This window comes from Zonotrichia albicollis, chromosome 12 (genome assembly GCF_047830755.1).
Source record: "Zonotrichia albicollis isolate bZonAlb1 chromosome 12, bZonAlb1.hap1, whole genome shotgun sequence".
In the NCBI taxonomy this organism is placed as follows: Eukaryota; Metazoa; Chordata; class Aves; order Passeriformes; family Passerellidae; genus Zonotrichia; species Zonotrichia albicollis.
The window spans coordinates 12,165,827-12,189,965 of record NC_133830.1 but is presented as its reverse complement, the minus strand read 5'-3'; the positions used below and the strand labels follow the sequence as shown (position 1 = coordinate 12,189,965).

At 38.6% G+C, this 24,139-nt stretch overlaps 2 protein-coding genes across 10 annotated transcripts in view; one reads left to right on the top strand and one right to left on the bottom strand.

The window, feature by feature from the left end:
• Positions 1–14,894, top strand: part of APPL1 (adaptor protein, phosphotyrosine interacting with PH domain and leucine zipper 1) — a 23,626-nt gene extending 8,732 nt beyond the window's left edge. Inside the window, exons 7-22 of the mRNA XM_074549857.1 lie at positions 308–366; positions 810–956; positions 1,179–1,261; positions 1,362–1,520; positions 2,256–2,444; positions 2,903–2,945; positions 3,566–3,622; positions 4,178–4,269; positions 4,839–5,021; positions 7,429–7,478; positions 7,856–8,030; positions 8,134–8,170; positions 9,178–9,324; positions 9,502–9,552; positions 9,906–9,995; positions 10,187–14,894. Coding sequence (XP_074405958.1) covers positions 308–366; positions 810–956; positions 1,179–1,261; positions 1,362–1,520; positions 2,256–2,444; positions 2,903–2,945; positions 3,566–3,622; positions 4,178–4,269; positions 4,839–5,021; positions 7,429–7,478; positions 7,856–8,030; positions 8,134–8,170; positions 9,178–9,324; positions 9,502–9,552; positions 9,906–9,995; positions 10,187–10,336 — 1,712 coding nt within the window. The 3' untranslated portion in view covers positions 10,337–14,894. The remainder of the gene's footprint in view (positions 1–307; positions 367–809; positions 957–1,178; positions 1,262–1,361; positions 1,521–2,255; positions 2,445–2,902; positions 2,946–3,565; positions 3,623–4,177; positions 4,270–4,838; positions 5,022–7,428; positions 7,479–7,855; positions 8,031–8,133; positions 8,171–9,177; positions 9,325–9,501; positions 9,553–9,905; positions 9,996–10,186) is intronic.
• Positions 6,824–24,139, bottom strand: ASB14 (ankyrin repeat and SOCS box containing 14). Of its 9 annotated transcripts, XM_074549859.1 has the most exons (13): positions 23,490–24,139; positions 23,276–23,310; positions 23,024–23,063; positions 22,653–22,807; positions 22,034–22,087; positions 21,543–21,676; positions 21,288–21,446; positions 19,843–20,088; positions 18,990–19,161; positions 17,546–18,089; positions 16,619–16,772; positions 16,188–16,524; positions 6,824–7,466 (listed from the first exon to the last, which is right to left on the bottom strand). In XM_074549859.1, exons 4-12 carry the CDS (start codon positions 22,778–22,780, stop codon positions 16,331–16,333), a joined length of 1,785 nt encoding a protein of 594 aa, XP_074405960.1. In that variant the 5' UTR covers positions 22,781–22,807; positions 23,024–23,063; positions 23,276–23,310; positions 23,490–24,139; the 3' UTR covers positions 6,824–7,466; positions 16,188–16,330. The 9 variants fall into 9 exon arrangements, with proteins under 9 accessions (XP_074405960.1, XP_074405961.1, XP_074405959.1 ...); XM_074549860.1 differs by lacking the exon at positions 23,276–23,310 and having other exon boundaries at positions 22,653–22,820; XM_074549858.1 differs by lacking the exon at positions 23,276–23,310.

The window sequence follows — 24,139 nt, the reverse complement described above, 5'->3', positions numbered from 1 at the left end:
TGATACAGGTTTTCAGAACGTAAAACTTCTCTACTTAATGGATAGCTCTTCTTTGAAATATTGTGGACGTTCAGGGAATTTCGTAACAATTTGGCAGCATTTGCATCTGGTTAGAATTTTTCTTCAGCCCAAGTATTTGTTGCAGTGATGTGATAATAAACAGACAAGAACTATTCCTAAAGGTGTTAATATGACAGAACTTTGCATTCAGCTGTCTGTGTAACACTGTGATATAAAAGGTTTTCTGCTCTGTTTCATAAGTCACTAATTTGTGAAAATGATCATAAATTCTCTCTTGATTGTTCAGACCATGATGCTGCCATTACCAGATACAGTCGGTTGTCAAAAAGAAAGGAAAATGAAAAGGTTTGTAAAACAAAATCTTAATATAAAGATTGTTTAAAGAAGATAAGAAATAATTTTCATTTAATATATATTTATGATAGAACACAGTGTATGACAGATTCTGTGTGACATTTGATAGCTTTTGGCAGTCTAGACAGCAAAGCAGGTTTCTCCAATACATGCCTGTCTGTAACACTGACAGTGCTTTGGGAATAATATTGTGATGTCATATTCAGTTTGTTTTTGTGAAGGAATAACCACACTTTCTAGGTATTTGTATGTTTTTCACATATCTCGTGTTTAAATTAGAGAAGTAGAATAGTACAGTATTCAGCAGCTGGTGATCGAGGGTAGAACATGACTGTGGCTTTTTCCATGCTGGCTAAGAAGCTGTCACAGGGCATGTGATCAATGCCAATGTCAAACATTCCTTTTTTTCCCTCCCCTTGTCTGTGTCTCTGCAGATCAAGGCTGAAGTTACAGAAGATGTATATACTTCAAGGAAAAAACAGCATCAGACTATGATGCATTATTTCTGTGCATTGAACACTCTCCAGTACAAAAAGAAGATTTCTCTACTGGAACCCTTGCTGGGATACATGCAAGCTCAGGTCATTTCTCTGTTCACGTCCTTGTGACACAAATGTCACTGCAGTGCCAGCAGCAGCCTTCAAACACTCATTCTGCTGCTTTTAGTTACAGGCTTTGGTGGGAATGAGGGAGGAAAACACATTTCTGTGGGAAACTTTAACCTCCTATTACTTCATCTGTTAATTTTAAGTGTAGTTTTATTAATGACTAAATTCTCCCTTTTTCTCCTTTTTTCTTTAAAGATAAGCTTTTTTAAAATGGGTTCAGAAAATCTTACTGAGCAACTGGAAGAATTTTTGACCAATATTGGCACAAGTGTACAGAAGTAAGTTGGCATTGTTGAATTTTGAACTTTAATGAAGATTATTTTTTTCTGTTTCTACTTCTTCACAAATTATCTTTGTAATAACACATTTTTATCTTAGTGTTCGCAGGGAGATGGATTGTGAAGTAGAAAACATGCAACAAACTATAGAGGACTTGGAAGTAGCCAGTGATCCACTGTATTTGCCTGATCCTGATCCTACCAAATTTCCTGCCCATAGGAATCTAACAAGGAAAGCTGGCTATCTCAATGCAAGAAAGTAAGAGTAACTTGTTATTTAAAAATTCCAGAGTATTTAATTTTTGGAAAGCAAAGCTAAAGAAGCTGGAAATTTTTTAAAGATGTTAGCTATGCTGGTTTTATAGATTTAGTTTAATAAGTCACATAAGAGCTGTTCTGTTTCTTTCTTTGGACTTCTTCACCTAGTTAGTATTAAATTCATTGCTACACTGGTATAATGTCATTCAGGTGCAAAGCATAATTATCCTGATTTTAGTCTAATTTTGCCTGAATTTTCAGAGTTTTAAAAAAAAGGTTTGAGAGTGTAATTTTTGTGCATCCTAACTGGGAAGTAACAAGATTCCGTCTATTTGGATTGTTCTGGAAGTGTCTGTTAAAGCTTTGGGATTCAAATGACTAATAAAGCATTGTAATTTATAATAACCAAATAACCAAAATACCCTTGGAAGGAGCTTCTGGATTCCATGCAGCAGTGGCTCATTGCCCACAGGAGGGAGCTGTGCCTCTAAGGAAGTACCACAGCTGTTTTTCAGAGCTACTAAAAATAAATTGTAACATTTAAATTTTTTACTGTAATTTATATAATAAGCTCCAAAGAATTAAAAAAAAAAGTTGATTACTTTTACAACAGTTAGGTAAAATACTTTACTGAATGAGGCATTAATTTCTGCATTAGAACACAATTACAGCCTCTAACATTATAGTGTGTCTGAGCAAAATGGAGGCTGACTGAGGACTTGTTTTTATTTTTCAGTAAGACAGGGCTGGTGTCCTCCAGCTGGGAGAGACAGTTTTACTTCACTCAAGGTGGAAACCTGATGAGCCAGGCAAGAGGAGATGTGGCTGGGGGCCTTGTGATGGACATAGACAATTGCTCTGTGATGGCTGTGGACTGCGAGGACCGGCGCTACTGCTTCCAGATCACGTCCTTCGATGGCAAAAAGTGAGTGCTGCTGCACTGCTGCCTCCTGTCACAAACACTGCAGTCACTGATTAGAAAAGAAATATCGTCTGCCTTTGGCCACATGTTAACTTGATATAGTCTGTGGGTATTTAGAAGCAAAATCTGGGATATCCTTTTAACAGCGTTAAATGGATTTTTGTTTAAAACTCTATAATGTAGCTGAGTAGTATTTCAAGATTATGGTAATTCGTTGACAATCACATATTATTGCATGTTGTGAATACTTAAGTATTACATGGACACAATTAGAATTGTGTTCCTTTTCTGCTTCCTGTTAAAAGGAAAGCATAGGTTCCTCCCCATCCTAATTAAATGTTGAACTGCACTCAGCACAAACAATCTTCAGCCTTTTATAATTTGTTTAGTGTGTAAATATGAAAATGTAATTTCTTTGGCATTTTACATACCCAAAACTGTTTTCCATTCTCCTCTTTCAGGTCTTCAATCTTACAGGCAGAAAGTAAAAAAGATTATGAAGAGGTAAGCTTACAGGAGGTGTGCATGGAGCCCAGTGATTTTCTGCTGCACACAAAGAATGCATTCCTAACCATGGCTGGATACTGCCTATTTTTTTCTGTTTCTACTTATTAATAAAATATCTCTGTTAGTAACACTTTGTTTATCTTAGTGTTCCTGTTAGCTTCCTCCTTCAGATAAAAGTTGAAAAGCCAGGAACAGGAGCAAATGGTTTTCCAGAGCAGAGAGAGAAAGTAGATTCTAGCTTGCAAATGCAAGAAATGAGCAAATTCCACAAAAGCCAAATTGAGTTTTTATAATGTTTTGAAGAAACAATGTCCTCTGCAGCACAGAATAAGGAACAGAGAATCCTGATGAGTTTTTTTAAAGTTCTTTGGAGTCGTGATTTAAGCTTTCTTTAGTTTTAGTATGACTAAAATTATTTTTGTGAGTAAAATCTAAAAGTGTAAGGTGCAGTATGCAGGTGGCAGTGAATTTAATGACAAGCTGGGTGTGCAGAATATTTGTCTACCTGAATTTACCAAAGAAGTAGAAAAAGTGATGAAACAGCAACTCAGGTATTCAATCAAGATTGTTTAGAAGACATAACAGATTAATTTGGGTTTATTCTTCCTCTTTTTCAGTGGATATGCACCATAAACAACATATCTAAGCAGATATATCTAAGTGAAAACCCTGAGGTAACTCTACTAAAATTTATATTTATGAGTAATATGTAGACATTTATAGAGTAAATTCATATTGATAAAAACTTACATCATAATTGTTGTTTGCTAAAGTAGGGGAATTGGCCCAATAAAAACTGTTTTATAACAAAACATGTATCTGTATATGAAGTGTATATATAAAGTGTATGTTGATTTTTCATATATATGAAAATCTGTATGGGTTTTAGTTCAGTTGAGGCCTGCTTTCTCAAATGAGATTTTTTTGTTTTCCTGGCTGCATTTGCTTATTTTGCCAGAGTTATCATTGGAGCTTTTCTCTATTGCTGCCTTTTATTAACATTGGCAGTATTTTAAGGCCAATGTGTTAATTTCAATTTAGAAAGTTAACATCAGGTTATGTGTTTGAAGAAAAGTTGGAAGAAAATGCTGCAGGTGTGTTGGCGAAAATTTAGGAATGCAAGATTCTCATGCAGGGTTGAGTTTATAACTCCTCCCAGTTACATATAAATAAAATCTGAAAGTTTATTTTGGGAAAAGTGTTTTGAGTTCTTGTTTGCCATTCTGCAGGAGATTGCTGCCCGTGTGAACCAGTCAGCTCTGGAGGCTGTCACTCCTTCCCCTTCCTTCCAGCAGAGGCACGAGAGCCTGAGGCCAGCTGTGTAAGTGAAACCACCAGAGGCCATTGGAAGTGCACATAGAAAAAGAAAATCCTGGATAAAGTTCCAGGGGAAAAAAAAAAGCCTTACAAACCTACAGATATTTTTGTGATCAGAGCTAAATCTTTGGCAGGCCAGAGGAAAATTTCCTGAACACAGTTTTCACTGCTGAAGCACTGTTGAGCATCCATTGTCACAAGTAATCCCAATGCCAGCTGTGGACACTTTGGTTGGTTTCATCACAGCTGTTTTGTTGTGTGATTTCATGATGAGATTTTTCTTCATGTGTGCAATTCCTGGAAGCAGACCTCAGATTTTATTACACTTAATATGTGATTATATATTGATGTTAAATCAATCTGATGCAATTCTTAATAGAAGTAGTAACTTTAAGTTAAATTTGAAAAACAAAACCTAGATTTGTTTGCTATACCCCGATTTTCAGGTTTTTAGGTTTTGTTTTGTTTCACATCTAAGGTCTGGAATGTTGTATTGGTGTCCCCTGTGGTTTAATTCATTATCAACCAGCCTGAGCTCACCCAGGCTGACTTTGCCTTTCTGGTTTGCTGCAGGCAGTCTCGTCCCCCTGCAGCTCGTACCAGCAGCTCAGGCTCCCTGGGCTCCGACTCAGCAGCTCTCTCAGCACTTTCCTTGGATTCCCTCGTTGCCCCTGACACTCCCATCCAGTTTGACATCATATCTCCAGTCAGTGAAGATCTGCCTGGCCAAGCAAAGTCATCAGGGCAATCGGGCAGGTAGGAAATGGAGAGAGAAGGAAAAAAATCCCTAAAGTTAAGGTTACTAATTCAAAAAGCAACAAACAAGAAAACCACATTTAAGATGCAGCTCTGGCACACACATTGCCTTTTTCCTGACTGATGTCACAAATTTTGCAGTGGCCAGTGGAGCAAAACAATTTGTTCAACTGTTAGATGGATTTGTAAAAAAAGGCTTAATTGCATCACTAGAGTCAAGGTGTAGTTTTCTATTTTGCAGCAGCTTTTCTTGCTTTAACAGCCAATGCTTTTATTTATTGATTTATTTTAAACTTTTAGTTTCACAAAGTATTTTCCTTTCCTATTGCTTGCTCACCCAGCAGCTTGGGTTATTTCCTCTTGGAAACTCAAGAGAAATTTGGTAGCCCTGCCTCCAGGTGATGATGGCATACGATGACTCCTCTTAAGCTGAAAGGTGAGTGAAAATGGTCTAGGCTTCTGGAGTAATTCAACTTATGGACAACTTAAAATCATCTTAAGAGTTCATCCAAAACATAAAAGCATTTTCTCCTACTTGTTATTACATATGAGTGGGAGATGTACTAAAAACCAAAGACCTGTAAATCATCACTGCATTTCTAGAGCTGTATCTATAGAATTCAGATAGGAACAAAATGTATTTGCAGATCCAGCTGCTCTTAACAACAACAAAAACCAGCCAAAGAGATGAAAAGTAATTGATGTGATTCTTGTCACAAAAATGTGTTTTATCCCCATGCCTCTAGGAAAATATTTGTATTTTGAACTGCATCTCACAGATGTAAGAGTTGAAATTATATATAAAAAAATACTTTTTCCTTTATTCCAGTTTTCTTTTTATTGTTGGCAGCAGGATAAGCAGGTGGCCAACTAGATCCTTCAGAATACACTGATATAAAATAGACTTGAGCTGTATTGCAGGAGCTGGAGAGTTTAAGCTCAGCTGAACTCCTGTGGCAGCCTGGGCAGCTCAGTGGGTCAGAGCTGGGTGTCAGTAACCAGGGCTGTGGGTTCAGGCCCTGTGTGGGCCATTCACTGCAGAGCTGGACTCAGAGATCCTTGGGCCTCCCTTCCAACTCACAGTATTCAATGATGTCATCAGTTGTAATTCTCATCTAGAAAATAATATTTTTCATGGCAGAAATGGTAGAGTTGAGCTCAGTATTTTCAATTAACCATGGCCTTCAATAAAGAACTGCAGTGTTTGTACAGATAGGTAACATGTTTGTTATTAAAAAATAAGTACTTTTCTTGGTTTCTGATACTGATGACATACATTTAAATTTTATTTTTGCCTTTTGAGAGAACCTGTGAGATTTTGTATTTACTGTTCCAGTTTAATATTAAACAAGAAAAGTCTGAGCAATACAAGATGCTGGTAGAAAGAATTTGTTTTTACTGTAATTACCCAGGTCAGCCTTTAATGAGATGGGTCTTGATTGAGCTCGTCTTATCTAAGCATTGTAGCAATGCCATCTTGGCTTCAATCTAGAAAAATTTAATACTTTAAACCAGACATCTCTTAGTTAAAACATTTCTGATAATTGATAAAATAAACTGGCAGTCAGTATGTGTAACTGAACAATTTTTTTTTCTTATAGTTCTGAAATTTGTTTTTGGAACACTAACTATTGAGGTAACGCTTTCATTAATCCCATAAAAAACCTAATTTGAGCTATATTGACTCCTTGCCAATAGCTTTTACTATCAATCATCCAGAGAGAATGAGTCATTTCCTCTACATATTTCAAATAAAATGTCCCCATTTCCTGTGCTTATTCCTTTACTGTTTTTGAAAAATACAGAGTTGGAAGCCTAGAGTATTTTCACTTTTCTCTGTAACTGATAGTAATTCTGTCTCTGAGAGCCAGAAATAGCCACATTTCTCTTGACTCTCTAGGAGTAAAACCCCAGTGATGTTTTGAGAAAGCTGCATTTGAAACATACCCAGGGCTTCTCTTGAGTAAGTAATTCAGCACCGTGACAGTGATGAGAAGTGGGTGCTCTTATGGAGTACTGCAGGGGCCTGGTCTTTGGCTGTGCTTCCTGAAGCTGTTCTGTGAAATTTCATTCCCTAAAACTTTACATTTTCAAACATTACCAAGGTTTTGGTTTGGGCTTAATTCAAATATTAAAAAAAAAATAAAAGTGAGCAAAACTTTCTGTGGCAGCAATAGGACAATACTGTCTGCTATTTTCCCCATGATGTGGGCCCTCAGAGACAGCAAGTTATGTCTCACTCCTGATAGAATTGCTTCTCCTTATGGCTCCTGAAACATTATTCCTCCAGATGACAAGGTTGTGAACTCACTACATGTTGGTATCTGACACAGCATGAGCCTACTGCACTGTCCATGAGTGGTTCCTGCAATCTGACTCCTGCTTTAATGTTTTCATTTTCTGATAGACGCACCAATCCTTTCGGGGAATCTGGAGGCTCCAAACCTGAAACAGAAGGTAAAACAAAATTTCACTTCAATGCAAAATGAAAATCAGTTTTGACAGTTATAGTTCTGTTTTCATCTCTAGCTTCTCTCTTCTAATTTAAAACCAGTTTTAAAATGCTTAATTACATTACAAGGTATTTGATTAGTAAAGTTAAATCAAACTACTATCTGAAAATCTGCTGTAAAAATGATTCCTTGCATCTTTTGTATTCATTTAGCAAATGCAAAGATGTGTGATGTGCTGTGTAACTGTACCTCTAATTGCTAAGTAGGAACAATCTCTTTCCAAGTTAGGAGCTTGGAGTTTTCCTGACTGCAATCCACCTCTGGTTTTGAATGGGAAACCCAAAGTGGAGGTTTTTTTTCAATACTTTTCTTCTTTCTTAGATTCAATTCTTCATCAGTTATTTATTGTGAGGTTCCTTGGCTCTATGGAAGTGAGGTGTGATGAAAGCCCAGACGTTGTTTATGAGACAATGCGTCAGATCCTCGCAGCGCGCGCCATCCACAACGTCTTCAGGATGACAGAGTCACACTTGTTAGTCACTTGTGACTGTTTAAAGTAGGTTTGCTCCCTGACTTCTACTGATGTTTATTTACAGAATGATTTTCTTTCACCTTGGTAAAATTTACTTTCTGGTTTGTCTTTAAAAACAAATTTTTAGGTTAATTGATCCACAGACACAAGTTACAAGACTACGAGTAAGTAACTTTCCATTTTAAGATAAATACCCAGCAATGTAATTCTTTTACTTTAAAAATATTATTAGATGATAGCAAAAATCTCATAGCATGAGATTTCCAGCCAAATTTCCAGTGCTATTAGGAGACCAATGCAGACATTGAGAAACACTTGCAAATCAGGTTTAGGAGAGTGATTTCAATAGGTCAGATTGGCTTTTGAGACTCCCTGCAATCTGAGAGGGTAAAATAGTAAAGAGAGATTAATGATGGAGTCACATTAGTTGTGAAGTCCAAGAGGGTTTGTTTGCTGTTTGGTTTCTCTGTTTTGTTTTGAGGTTTTGTTGTTAATGTTTTGACATTAAGTTCAAAAATGCTCCAAGGCTGTCACCTTTTACAAGTGGGGTACATCAACTGAGAATATGTCCCATATACTAAATGCACACATCTAACTCCAGGAAAACTCATCCTTTCAGTTCATAGCAGCTGTGGTAGGGAGTCTCAGAATTTTTAAGTTTATTGTTTGATGAGTCTTAAAAAGATAATTTGAAGTTCAACCTCTTTTAGGAATAAGAATGCAAAACAGTTTTCTTGTAACAAACTAATGAGGGGATGGGATGGGTTTTTTTTCTTGCTTATATAATTAGGAGAACTGAGCTAATTACAGTAGAGGTTTTTGAGAAGTAGTGCCTTTACATCAAACTAAATATTGAAAGCTTAGTCACAAATGTAACTATAATGACTGATTAAAACAAAATAAAACAGGAGTGTATGCACTTTTAGGAAGATGACTGAGTCACACTGCAAATGTAGTCCCTTTTTCTTTCATGGAGTCTGTTTTTTGACATTTGCTTGTCTTTGGAATAATTTAGTCCTTGCTGTCTAATCTGTTTGTGCTTCATAATTACATTTGTTTGGGTAACTTCTTGTGCTGTGGGTGTGCATTAATTAATGTGCAGTGGATTGAAACCTTGTGTGGCAAATCTTTGGAGTCAGTTTTAATCTGTCCCTGTGTATCCTTTTGGCAGTTCCCTTTGCCCAGTGTAGTGCTGTATGCCACACACCAGGAGAACAAGCGCCTCTTTGGATTTGTGCTCAGAACCTCAGGAGGGAGAGTGGAGAGCCGCCAGACCTCCATCTGCTACATATTTGAATCCAATAATGAAGGGGAAAAGGTATTGGTGATGGTTATGCCATGGATCAGTTGGGAATATGGACTCCAAGATGCTAGATCCATTCAAACCTGTCATTTTAAGAGCCTGCAAACTCTTTATTGTGCTGTTGTATTTAATTTGGGATGCTGGCTGAAATTTAAAGGCATTTTTAATTATTTCCATCTGTTTTGTGTTTAGATTTGTGACTCTGTTGGATTGGCCAAACAGATAGCTTTACATGCAGAACTGGTAAGAATCTTTTTGGGGCAAAGGATGCTGGGGAATGGAAGGAAGGGGGTATTTTTAAATATGTGTAATAGATTGTATTCTGCAAGATGCCTCTAGATGCAGCAATACTGTCGTATATTTTAAGGGACTTTTTTCCTAGAATTTAAATTGAAAAGAAAAGACTGACCAATATCCACTGTAGAACAATATTCAATATAGGATTCATTTTGCCACTTTTAACAACCATACCAGTCCTTTAAAAGCAGAATATTCAAAACAGTGAAGTCACAGTCTTGAGCAAGCTTGTATCAGTCAGTAGTGTCCCAAACATCCCAGGCTGTTGTTACTGACTTTATTTATATTTTTCTCTTTAGGATCGAAAAGCCTCAGAAAAGCAGAAGGAAATAGATAGAGTCAAAGAGAAACAGCAAAAAGAACTGAATAAACAAAAGCAAATTGAGAAGGTACCTTTCATCATTATTTCTTAATATTAGGTTTTTTCTACTTACTTTCTTTTGCAGTTTTGTCCAAAGTTATCCACTGGTAGTATTGATAGATCATTTAGAAATTGTAATAATGGTATCCTGTGTCCATTGCAGATGGCTTTAAGGGTAATACTCTTTTTCTGATTTCCCAACCCCTCTTCTGAACGCAGGACTTGGAGGAGCAGAGCCGGTTGATAGCAGCTTCCAGCAGATCCAACCAGAGCAGCACAGAAGGACAGTTTGTAGTCCTTAGCAGCAGCCAGTCAGAAGACAGTGATTTAGGAGAAGATGGAAAGAAGAAGAGAGAATCTGAAGCCTAAGGTTGCTTGCTTCATTAAAATTGGAATCATCAATATATCTGGTGAAATGGCACAAGTTCTACAAGAGGTGAAATGCAGGTGGAGGGTCTGTCATGTTCTAGAAAAGACTTCACAATATATAGACCCTGTTATGCCTTGATTTTTCTTTCTCAGTTGAGTGATTCCTATTTCCTGTCAGTATAATTTCTCTTGTATGCCAGATGAAGCAGGTGATGCTCCCATGTTGATTACAAACATATGTTTTCTCAAGGCTTCTCTGCAGTATGGGAAAAAATGTGGGTGATTTCCCCACTTAGCTCTGTGCAATTGACTGCTCTGGAAGCAAAACTGAAAACCCATTGGCCTTCAGCAGTAACACTGAAATTTGTTCTTTACACTGCAGTAGGGAGAACACCTTGCTGGAAACAAAAGTGGATGTCCAAATAACACAGTGCTAAGCTTTACCCAGTTTGTTGCACATACCTGTTCCTAGATTTAGAAAGAAGGATCCCCTTTAACATCAGTGAGATGTGCAATAGTTCCTAAACAGAAGGATCTTTTTTGTTTCATTTTGCACAGTATGATACTGTCTTGATTTCTTTTATTTTGGTGAATACAATGCCAAAAAAACTTATTTCAACAGGAGAAAAAGATACTGTCAGACCTAGATAAGAGCTGATGAGCTGCAGTTGAACTTTGTTGCATGAGGAAAAGCATTCCTCACCAAATGATGAGTCATGTATATAGCCTTGTAGCACAAGTGCCATGTTCTTGGTTTTTCTCCAGTACTTGGAATAAAAAGCTGTAAACCTTTGAGTTCATTTTTATAAAACATGCTTAGAGCTGCAGGAAGATCTTGAATTCCATCATATGAAAATCTTCTGCATATGTAAATGCTTTGCTGCTAATACTACATCTACTGGAAATAAGTTGAGGCTCTTTAGTCTTTTTATGATTTTGCAAACAGAATTTACCTGTTCTGAAGTAAGAGATTATACCAATCCTACATCCTAGAGTCGGTTCTGGAAAGCATTTTTCAAAGTGATGTCTGTTTACAGCTTGTAATCTGCACTCCATATTCCATACCCTGTGTAATATTTATTTTGTATAGTATTAGATGTGCATTCACCTTTTGAACCAGAAGAGAAATCTTGTTTGAAGAGAAATATTTATTTTTGCACTAATTACTATAAATATTAAAATCCAGATGAACAGAAGATAGCTCTCTAATAGTGGCATGAAAATAACAGGATATGTAGAGAGAAGAGAAAATACTTATATTCCAAGTTATAATATAACAGTTATGAGTGATTTACAGTTCATTGCAGGGCATTTCTGGTGTTCAGGAATGGAAGCAATTTTCAGAGTATCTCCTCAGCAGCTGGTGGTGGCCCAGCCCTTCCTGGCTGGAGCTGTTCAGTGCTGATCAAGTCAGTGAGGAATCTCAGGTGGTGTCTGCTGGATGGCTGTAGGTGCTCAGAGGGCTCTTCTGCCTGCTGGGAGTGCCCTGCACTGGCCAAAGCCTCTCCTGCCCTTGGTGCTGTGGCTCTGTGTGCAGGAGTTGGTGGCCTCAGCTCCTGAGACAGGAGAGAAGGGCAGCAGTGCCTGGCCAGGAGCACAGGCAGCTGGGGCTGCACAAGCTCTGGGCAGAGGTTTTACACCACAGCAGGGTTTTTACACCACAGGGACTTGAGCAGCCACCAAAGGGCTCTGCCTTGAAAAAGGAGGGGAGGAGGCTGAGGAACAGAGAGCTGCCAGGTTCTCTTCCTGAGTTAGTAACCAGATCCTCTTCCAGTGTGATTTTCATCCCCATAGTAGCCAGTCACTTGTAGAATATCTGCTTTTGCTGTTGCCCAGTTAGGTCACATAGTATTGCCCTGTGGCTGGATTTAGCTGGCACGGTGCCACATGGACCACACCAACCTGAGACTTCTTGTAAAAGACAGTGGCATTTTTATTTCAGATCTAGGCTTCCAATCTTAGCTCCCATTTTTAAGAGACTATTTTTATTCTTGACAACAAAAATGTACAGAGAGGCACTAAATCCAATTTTTTCCCTTTTTGTGCTTAAATCAAGGCTTACAGAGAGTGGCAAGGCAGTTTGTCTCTGCAAATTATTCCAGTTCATGTTTGTTTGTTTGTTTTTATTTACTGATATTTGTTTTCTATAAAATAATATCACAGGGTAGCTCAAGGTTCCTGTGTCTTACTTGTATCTTTCTCAAGTATTTCCTGAGGATGAAGCAGTTTGGAAACAGCACAGGGAGCTTGTGAAATCAGTGATCTCTAGTGTCTACAATCCAGTCCTCAGCTTGTCAGAGAAGGACTAATTGTGTTAAGTACTGGGGCTGCAGTAGCCCAGGCTCCAGAGGGAGGACAGATAACAGACAAGCACTCTCATGAAAAAGCATTTCTGATGTGCAGCCTGTTTTGCATTAGCCTTATTGAAGAAATGGCAGAAAAAAGAAATACTGTATTTTTTTCAAAAACTGTCATTATTCATATAGATATAAATCTGCAAAGATGATGAAGAAAGGCTGATAAAGTTGGCAGGTGAATTTTTTTTGGATTTAGCAATAAATATTAGAATTACTCCATTTGCTTTTCAAGCTTTCCATATATGCTATTAAACAGCTTTCTAAAACAGACACAGTAGGAGTAAAATATATTTCACTTCTGTTGGATGATTCTCATCTTAACCACTAAAAGATTGATATGCATGAATGAAATGTAGGGGTTGGTTGTTGCCCATTTAGGGGAGTTGCACTGGTGCAAAATGAGCAAGAAAGTACAAAAGCATCTGGGGTAATGATGAAAGCTGCAAGAGCAAAGGGATGGCTGCAGAGCTGGGTAATGGTAATCGAGTTATTAGGGGAGTGAGAATGACTGAGCTTTGCCTAGGGAGGATCACGTAGGTTGTAATTAGAACCATTTCAAGGCAAAAACAGATGCTGAGGTTTCATACATGATCTTTTTTCCTGTAAGGTTTAGAACTACTTCTTTAGAAAACAACTTTGTTGAAAAAAATCAGAATGATGCTTGGTATTTTCCATGAGAGTAGGAACACCTCATGGTCTGCTGGGAACTGCTGTGGTAGAATTTCACCACCAGAGTATTTTATTATTGTAACTAAATTACTAAATGGTTTCCTTTACTAATTTACAGGAGAAACTCTCCTGTTTATTATTTCCTACTGTCTTTTATTCACAAACTGATCTTTCAAGCACCTTTGGCTGAAGCTGTAGTTTGCTTCATGTGCATCTACTATTACTTCAGTCACTCCTGAAAATATTCTTTCAAGTCCGTGATTTTGAAGTGACTTCATGTAGGTACTGAATTGGCAGTATTGTTCAGGACTGTTGCTGATTGCAGCCTCATACTTAGTGCCAATTATCCCTTAAGTAAGAGGATATGAAGCTCATTACACCATTTAGATCTATACACTGCAGACCAAATCAGTCTTGCTGTCAGCTGTTTAAGCTACATACATTCTTTGTGTATGTAATGGCATGAATATCCAAATCTATCAGGTGTGCTTATGGGTATGCATTTTATTGCATTACAGATAGCTGGCACTCCTCTGTGCTCACTGCTAGATTTGGCCAAGTCCAAACCAGAGGACAAGGTCAAAGTCATGAACTACTAAAACATATCTAACTGGATATGATCAGGTAGTGAAAAGGCAGCTGCATGTCACAGTCTTACTCCCTTCATCTGTTTGAGTTTGAAATTGTATCAAGACAATTTACTGCCTAACAGTAAAGTAATATTCCCTTCTGAAGGGCTGTCAGATTTCCTCGTTATGTGGATGTAAACACAGAGCTGAAAACTGTGAAACAGCTGATGCTATTTATGAAGCTGTAATTGGCATACATGGATATAAAGAAATAAATTTGACTGTTTAGGGTAAATTCTGTCTATGCTTAAGGTAAATACTGATTAACTAGTTGCACAGCATTTGGGACAAGCCAATGGTGAAAACTGTGCTACAATATAGTCTCTTATTATTTAGGAAATAGTTCACCTAGAGAGAGAAAACTGCCACTGCTTAGTGAATTTAGTAGAGATATTGTCTAGTGTAACAGCAAAAGCTGATACTTTATATTCTTTCTCTTGCTCTATATTACAAAAATTCTTGCAAGATAATTAGTTCCCAAGGCTTCTTGTTTTATTTAAGCACTAAGTTGGCATTTTTTTCCCTGCCACAGTGGTATCTAAGTTGTCATGACAAGAGTAAGTCAGTGTATCATTGTGAATGCACTTGTATTCCTAATGAAGTTTATATTGCAAGCCGAGGATTTTGTACAACCTTTCTGGTCATTTTTATAATAGAGTTGAGTGGTCAAATTCTTATGATGGTGTTCTGGATTGGTCCTGTTCTGGTGAAGTGTAAGTGATTTTTGCAGTGTTTGAGACTGACTTGCACATTTTCCCTGAATAGCTGTATTAAGAACAACCAATGGCATATTTATGTCAACTCTGATTGTTGTGTTTTAATCTTGGAAACATGGATAGTAATCCTATTGTACCAGGGCTCCAGTCAGCGTTTTATATTTTCAATAAAAGCTTACTATAGTAACTTTCTGGGTGAGACTTGTACTGATGCAAAAGCCTCCTGCATTCTCATCATACTGACTTTGAGGAAGTCCCATTACTGGTGACAGGATGTGTTCCCTTCCATTAAAATAAGTTCTGACATGCAGGTAGTCAAGTGTAGCTCAGTTCTCTTAATTTTTATAGTAATAGCCAGATAACCTCAGAGGAAATTGTTATACTTGGGAATGCTCTTAACCTATTTTTGCAACAATCAGAGACTGAAGGTGAGCAGGAGCTGTGGCAGCTGGCTGGGCAGGGCCCATGGTGGGGCAGAACCAGCTGAGTGCAGAGGCTCTACCAGCACAACCATTACCAGGGGCATTGGACATATCTTCACAGGCTGAGTTAGTTTATTATGGGATAAACACCATGCAAAAAACCATGGGCCATAACCACATTAAGGTTAAATTTGTATTTTATAAGGTTTGTAGATTTTTCTGGGGAAAAGCAGACTTTTGAATTCTGTAACTTCTGTGATAAAGATGCATGTATAACTAGAAAAAAAAACCATCTATGCTTACTTGATTATGAAGGAATAAATACTACTAATGCCAAATGTGTTTATGAACTTCTTTTTTTCTAAAATAGGAACTGATATTTGCAGTATTTTGAGAAAGAACAGAGATGCTCTAAGTCTTTCTAAGACTCGTGTAAGACTTCCTAAAATGACAGGGCTCCAAAAGTTTAAGCTCTATAGACCTCTATAAACTCCAAAAATTGCAAGCATGACTTTGGACAGCACTGTGTAAGAACCCAGTTGTAGAGAGAATAGTCCAGGTTCATGGTGGATGTGACACACCAGTACCTGAGAAGGAGCTGCAGAACTAACACAGCTTCCAGAAGTGCCACCTTGATAAAGCATTGCTATGTCACATGACCTGCTGTGATAAGCAGAGGTTTCTCAAGCTTAATCTCATTTAATTGCCTAGAAGGGGGAGATTGCTTTATTGGGTGAAGAATTACTTAAGCTGCTGTTCAGGACTTCACAAATAAAGACTATTTCTTGCCAAGAGAAGGGAAGAAGTACAAGAGAAAACTGAGTCCCTTCCTGACTTAAGTCAAATCCCTGTCCTTAAACTAAACCCTGAGTTTAACCCTGGAATGAGGGTAGGGGTATCTGATATGACAAGCTTCAACTTAGCCATAACACAAGGCTTGCAGCCCTGTATCGTTCACTTCCTTAACTTGTCACACCAGGCATTTAAAATACTGTTGCCATAACTTGCAGATAGGTCATAGTCCAGGAGATCCTTAGAATGGGATCACCAATACTTACATTTTGGGGGTCTCACCATGTTCTTCAGGGGATGAGGGGAGAATGATGGCATTCCTTAATATACAGAGGAGACAAAATCCCAAAAGAAAAAAGCAAAACAGTCTTATCCATATTAAATTCCCTTCAAAGAACAGGACTAATACTTATGCACAGTTGAGGTTGTAGATCCCTGTGAAGTTTTCCTGTCCATAAAGATCATATTCCTTGTACAGGATGTAATCTTTCAAGCAGTTGGGCAGTGGGAGGAAGGTCATGAAGACAGGGCAGCGGAGACGCAGGCGGCCCATGCACGCCCGGATCTTCAGCCGGCAGAGGTGCTTCAGAGAGCGAGGATTTGCTAGAAAGGAGAAGCAAAATTAAAATGCTACCTAGCAAAAAGGCTCCAGTGCCAAACCAGCTTGTTTTCATTAAAAACATAAACAGATACTTACTTAAAATGAAATGGATGTCTGGCCAGAGTTCCTGTTCTTTGAGAACTGCTTCGAGCTTCAAGCAAATCTTAACGTGATCAACGTAATCCAACATGATTCGCACGACTTTCCCAGACACGTGCTTCAGCCAGGACAAGGTTATCACTTCACAGAACTGACAGGAACAAAACATTTAGTAGGGTAATAGTTGATACTGCAGTAAATTACTTCTGTCTCTGAGGACAACAACAATTACTTGAGTAGGGTTTTAGAGGTCACCACAGCTTGCCTAAGCCTGACTATTAAAATCTAAAAATCTGAGATGGTTATTTTGTACTAGATCCAAAAATAAACTCAAGCAGCTGTATATTTGAGGACTTGGTGCTTAAAAAGAAGTGCTGCCACTCTTAAGTGGAATTTAGACTTATGTCCCAAGTGCTTAATAGGGGGATCCACCAGCCCAGTTCCTGTATCATCCCCTTATCTTTAGGTTAACTGAGGGTTTATGAGAGTCAAATGGACTTTACAAACTGTGAAACAATGACACTGATGAGTATCTTTATGTTTGCTAATTTCTGCTCAGTGCTTATCCCACCAGCTCCAGGAGTCCCTTCAGCAGCCTTCCAGTCTTGGTGTTCTGGTACAGGACAAGGCAGAGAGCCAGCCTGCAAATCTGCTTTCACAGAATAGACAACATTGCCCTGGAGAGCCAGTTCCTTACTGATCATCAGCATATCATCAGCTATATTTTCACAATTCAAACATACTGTTTACAACATTTGCTGTAATGAGCTAGACTTCGTAACATCGGGTTCATTTTAAAGTTTTGTCTGCTCCTCTCTTTATGTTTAAACTGTCTTCAAAACTCTGTCTGCCAGTGCATTAAGCCCCTCTCCATGTAGCTTTAGGAAGGCGGCAGGGCCGCACCCACAGCCGTGGCACCCTCACCATGGTGTCTTTGATGACGGTGGAGGTCCAGCCGTCAGTCACGTACTGGGAGTGGTCCCCGCTGCCCCAGGGGCAGTCGAAGCAGCGGTGCACGTCGTAGCCATAGCTCAGCAGCATCCTCAGCATCACCTCGTCCTTGAGGGCGTACTGCAGGGCTGAGGGGAAGTGCGTGGTGTTCACGCGGCAGAAGTAGTTGACGTTGGCGCCGTGGCGGAGCAGCAGATTCATTAACTCGTAGTTGCCCATTCTCAAGGCTAGCTGGAGGCAGTTGATGGGATCCTGGTTTGTCAGGGCTCCGGCGTTGAGCAGCAGCTGCGTGGAGCAGATGTCCCCGTTGGAGACGGCGAAGTACAGCGCCGATTTGCGGTGGTCGTCGTAGCCTTTGCGAACTCTCTGAGCCAGCATAAAATTGGCATCGAAACCCGACTGCAGGAGAAACTCAAGGCACTGAGGATGAGCTCCTGCTGCTGCTGAGTGAACTGGACTTATCCCACTTTCTTTAATGGCAGAAAAATCAGTCACTGGAACTAAATATTTTAGAGCTCTGAAAAATTAAAACCAGAAGCATCTCAGAATATTAAACATTTTGGTTCACCTAACTCATCTTTGAATTTCTCAGTGTAGTTGGGCTTCAGAATTCATCATGACTGTCAGAATAGTCTTAATATACCAAATCAGTACCATGGCATGCATTGACTTGAATCACTAACACTGCAATTGTTAGCCAGCAATGGATACTGACTTTACATCTCTTACACATAAAATATTATTATATTATAATATTATTAATGAACAACCATTCCTTGCTGTAGGAATTGATGGTTCCTTTTCAATAGAAATTTTTCCTGAATGTTAAAAGCACATAACCTATAGGGATTAGGGAATTAATAGAATATGTATTATAACATGAATACATGCAATCTATAATGTAATATATATACATCTAAGTTTAAATATAACAACTAATATACAGAAAATATGAATACAGAAATTAAGAATACTCAGGTGCTTGTTTCTCATTTGTTAGTTGTGATTTCAGCATAAATATCTTCCAGTAGTTTTACTCTCTTTAAAATAGGGATAACCCTTACTCTCTGTTTGTCTATTTAGCATATTCACCATTCACATTTCTCTGATGGGGTGAAGATGAGACATTGACCCAGAGAGAGTGACAATGTTCCAAGAACCTCAGCATCAGACTGGACAGTGTTACTACTTGTGACAAATGGGGAAATACCAGAGGGATTAAGATGCATCCTAAAATCATGAAGATTTTATTCTAACTGGTTTCTTACATTCAGACACAGAACAGACATATTTACACAGTCAAAAAGAATTCCTTGTACAAAGCTACAGATTTTCTGCCTGCTTTGAATAAGGTAAGATTAGTAAAATTAATATTTCTGGTGTCACTATTATTTGATTTTTAAGTATATTAACTCACAGAAAGTGTCCTCTATATGCAGCTCTGTGGATTGGCAAATGACCCGAGTGCTTTGGTACATTGGCATCAGCCCCATATTCTAGTAAAAGATTCACAGAATCTGGATTTCCTCCTCCAGCTGCTTCAAACAATATAGAAGCACAATCCATTGCCTGTGAAAGAACATCTGCACCTGGGAAAAAGCAGCAAGGATTTTCACAGTAGTCACTGTAAATATTCATCTGCAATTAATATCTCCAACCCCCCAGTGATAGGGTGTTTTGAATTCTATTCTCCACTAAACAGAACTCCTGTGGGCATAAATCTTCATAAGGGATCCTTGATTTTAGATCTGTTTATGTAATCCTTAGAACAAGAAGGTCCAAATTGCTTTGAACACAGTAAGAATTGTTCCTAGAACTGCACCAGCAATGGTTTGGTTCTTATTCATCCAAACAACTGCTTTTGGTTTACAAACAATGCATTTCCATTCCTTTACTTTTCAAAGAACAGGCAGGTGTAACTGTAAACATGAGAGCACCCAGTATGCAAGAGTTCATGCAATCCAGTTCCAATGCTGCTGAATCATCATGTAAAATTCCCCACAATAAATATCTTGTCAAGTGTGCCCTAGGATGACCTGTCTACGTGAGAAAATAATAGAGCGTTTAAAAAACAATTATAAGTACTCACTATAATAATAATCTATTCTTTTAATATTATACAAATTGATATTTATCAGGCTTTCCCTACATCACAACAACCCTCAGTGCAGATCACATTTAATTTTCTCTAGTAAGGTGAGCTACCTCTGTTTCTGAAGGCACATCTGAAGCCTTCTCCTCCTATAAGGTCCTATATAATAAAGTCTCACCTCTTTGCAGTAAGAGCTCCATAATTTCTGTGTGTCCCATCTGTGCAGCCAGTGCCAGAGGTGTGAGGCCATATCCACTGCGGGGGTCAGGGTCTGCCCCAGACTCCAGGAGAAGCTGTACCAGGTCCTTCCTGCCCAGCCTGGCTGCCTCATGCAGAGCAGTTCTCTCATGGACACAGCGCAGATTCACTCTGGCACCAGAGCGCAGCAGCAAGGAGGCAATGTCATAGGAATCAAGTTTAATTGCTGTAGGACAGCAAGCAAAGCATCAGACAGGATTGTTATTCAGTGCCATCTGTGCACCATGGCTGCTGTTATGTGACTGCTCACTGTTCCTGGCAGTGCTACTTGTGCTGAAAGGTTTAACTCATGAGTTAAACCTTACCCTACGCTGAAAGGTTTAACTCATCAACAAGTCTGTTCTTTGCTTCCAGGACTGCACTAAGTATGCAAAGGAATCATTTCGTGGTAATCTCTGTAGATTTTTTCCCCTCTGTTGCATTTGGTAATGGAACAAAACACAGCTTTTCCTTGCCACTAGATGGAGACCACACCCAGGGCCTGGTGCTCAGGAGCTGCCGCCAGAGCTCTGTTAAATCTCCATAAGCAGATACCACAATATGAAACAAAGCTTATAATGACTTTCATATGCCTTCTTAGCTTAATAAGCCTGAAGTCTTAAGTCAGGGAGGATCTTAAAAGAGAGATTTGCATTGGCTCCAGTGGACGGAATGATCAGGCAACACCCTTCCCTCCTCTCTTTGATCTTCCAGGCTGTGCAGGACAGTAAGTGTCCCTCAGCAGGACAGATTAGGCTGAGCAGCTTCATGAACACCACAGCTGCCTCAACACCATTGAGTGACAGCATTCTGTGACAGAAACTGTGATGTCCCATTATCTGTGACCGACATGGCTGCTTTAGATAAATCCCATGCATCCCCTTCTTGGGGGATGGTACATTTTAATGCTCTGCACTTCAAAAGTATCTAGGAGCTCTGTACATTTTTTAAAGCAGATGGCCCTGACTTACAACTGCAGCCATCTTACAAGGATGGACTGAGGGTCCTACACATGATTGCTAGGCCTTCTTCTCCTTCTTTAACAATAGTTTTGATAGGAGATATCATATGGGCAGAGAATCTGAATGTTCTATGCCTGCAGACATGAAGGGCACAGCATGAAGGAACAGAAGGACTCACTACCTGGCACCACTGCAGAAATGATGCCAAGGAAAGCAGAGGATGGCACTCTGCACTTCAAGGAGAAAGCTAATTATCATCTGAGAAAACACAGGGGCAGATCTATTCAATGCTGAGATTATCTTTTTCTCCTTATAGCAAAATATTTTAGGCACTGAAGTCAAATATATCACCTTAAAACCTAAAATGTATAACTGTATCCTCACCTCATTCCCTCACCTCTCCACCCCTAAAAACAGTATTCACCTATAACTAAAGGAGAATCTCCCTCTTCATTTTTAACATTGGGATTGCAGCCATTGAGCAGGAGAAAGTGGACATTGTCCACAAAACAATTTCTTACTGCCACCAAGAGAGGTGTTTCCCCTTTTAGAGTGGACTGTTCCCAGGTAATGTCACGGGAGGCTGAAATACAGAAAAGCAGAACACATTTGAAGGTGGATGATTCATCAAACTTTACTTTGTAAAACTTTTTGATGGAAAACTAGAAGGACTTAGTACCTTTGAAAGTTATTTCAAGGATGTTCTTATTTAGCTGTGCTGCAGCTTCATGCACAGGAAGCCAGCCTTCCTGATCTGCTTCTTCAAAAGCAGAACTGTGCCTCACCAACTTCTTCAAGGCCTCCTCTTGGCCTGTGATATTTTAGCATAGATATATCCCATTACACATCATAAGACAAAATTCAGGTAGCTAATACATTGAGTGCCATTTATCCCACCAGTATATCTTGCTTGTGAGATGAAGCCTCATGAAAGGCCTGGAGTTTTCCTCTAATTTCAGGAGATGAAGCACTGGAATTTTTGGAAGGGGTGACATTGAACCCATCCCACTTCCATGATCCTAGCTAATAAGCTAGCTTTTGGATGTCTTGTTTGTAGTTTCCTTACTTCTCCCAAGACTGTACCAAGGAGAGCTGCACTTAAATCAGGTGATCAAAGCCCAAAGTGTAAGCATTGCTCAGCCATTCCCAGGGCTGTATTTGTACTTAACTTTCCGAATTGCTGCAACGATCTGCCCATGTTCCTTACTTGTGGTATACTGGAAACTGCATAAACAGAACAAGAATAAAATCAGAAGTAAAAATTCATGTGAAGCAAGAATAAAATAAGAAGTAAAAATTCATATGAAGCTAAGGATATAATTATACCTTACTTCAAATACTCTAATGTAGACAATATGTTAGATTTTCCTAAGTTACACTGGTTTTGTGAGGGCTTAACACATCAAAACACTATTTTTATTGGTCTTTCCCTGACACTGTAAATACTGAATTTTTCACACAAAGGCCAACAATTAAATGCTAAAATAAGGGGAAGCTCCCATACCAATCTGCTTCTACATCACCTACTTTTCTTCTTCACAAAGCCTTATACTCATTAACATATTGATGCAAAACATCACCTGAAAGTTTCATATGTTTCACATTTTCCAAAAAACAGGTACACTTTTTCAGGGAGAACACAAAACAAGTGAGGTACCAGTGCTTTCCAGTATCCATGGGACAAGGTCAGCACAATACAACTTAGGGAGTTAAAAAAGGAAAATAAGGTCTACTAAATGTTTACAGTAATGCCAAGAAAACACCCAAAACAGAAATAATAACTTATTACCTTTCAACCTCTGTTGCACTGCCACTTGTTTCAAATTTATGCCAATCTTGTAAGCTTTCCTGAATAGCTTGCTGGGTAGAGATTTCCTCATCAGAATCACCATCAACCATATACACAGAATTATTCATGGCAAATCAGCACCACATGGATCACTTCTGTAGGGAAACACTGTTGTTTAATTAGAAGCAGATGTTAAATCTTTAGGTTAGATCTAGATCTAATAGAAACAGCAAACACTGTCAGTATCAAGAGAAATGCAACACAGTTTAAAATAAATGACTACACTGTTACATGATTAAGCAGTCATGCTGTTCTTGGCAGATTCAAGATCTCAGATATTCCATTAGGCTCAAACCTCTCATCTGTTTTACCTTAGCAAAACTTCCACTTCTGTCTTGCAAGAAAGCTGGCCTGAAAAAACCAAAACCAAACAAAACGACAGGGCAAGGTAAAATAAAATTAATAAATAAAACTGAAAGCTAATAAATAACTTGGCAAAATGAATGAGCACAGGAAATTTAAGGAAGTTGTCAACATGCCAGCTACAAAGCTTGGAATAATTCTAGAAATATCTCAAAGCTGGGCAGAAGTAATTCATAGCAAATCTGCATCATTTAATTTACCTGGTCCACCTAGTGTGTGATTGCAAGGCCTTGCTCTGTAATTGCATATTTGGCAAAAATAGAGAAAAATATTAGCAACGCATACAGTAAGAAACTGTTAGTAATTGATTTTGCTATGGCTCAATGAGTACATAGACTACTTTTTTTTTCCTAAAAGTACTACTAATTTTCCTATGCATTGAGAAAATATAGAAAATATACTGGCTTTCCTCACCTTCTGAAAGAGGGAAAATCTCCGCCTTTGAAGAAGTGATTATTAAGCTGAAAGTGACATTTTCAGGATTGTAAACAATCTCTGCAGAGCCCATGTCCATTAATAGCTCACTATAAATACCCAGTCATAGGATACTCTGGGACTTTCTCCACGTTTCTTTCACACGTCAGTTATGTTTAATAATCTGACCTGATAAGTGCTGCCAACAAAAGAAGGAATTAAAAGTCCAGTTTCCTTGTAAAAATACTTTTGAGTTTTGGAATAAGTATTTCAGACCAATAGCAGGAAGTATTACATAGTAAAGAGAAAATCCTTTAGTGGTGTCCTAGGAGAGCAAGCTAAAGGTGGTCTTAGGAGCTTGCTTAAGAGTGAGACAGCAGAAAAAATAAACTTAAAACAATAAAAGTGAACAAAACCAAGCAAATAATCAAACAAAAACTCTGTTAAAATCATTACATGCTCCTGATTGCTTAATCATAATTTACATTAATACCAATAGAAAAGCAATTGAAAACCAGAATTTTTAAAGGGAAAAGAAAGCAGTGTCAGAAAGACAGACTTACACTGGTTCAACACCCAATAAGCAGGGACACAGATGCCCAGGTGTAATAGTGATGCTAGGATGGAGTAAGACCTTTATGTGCTCAGTT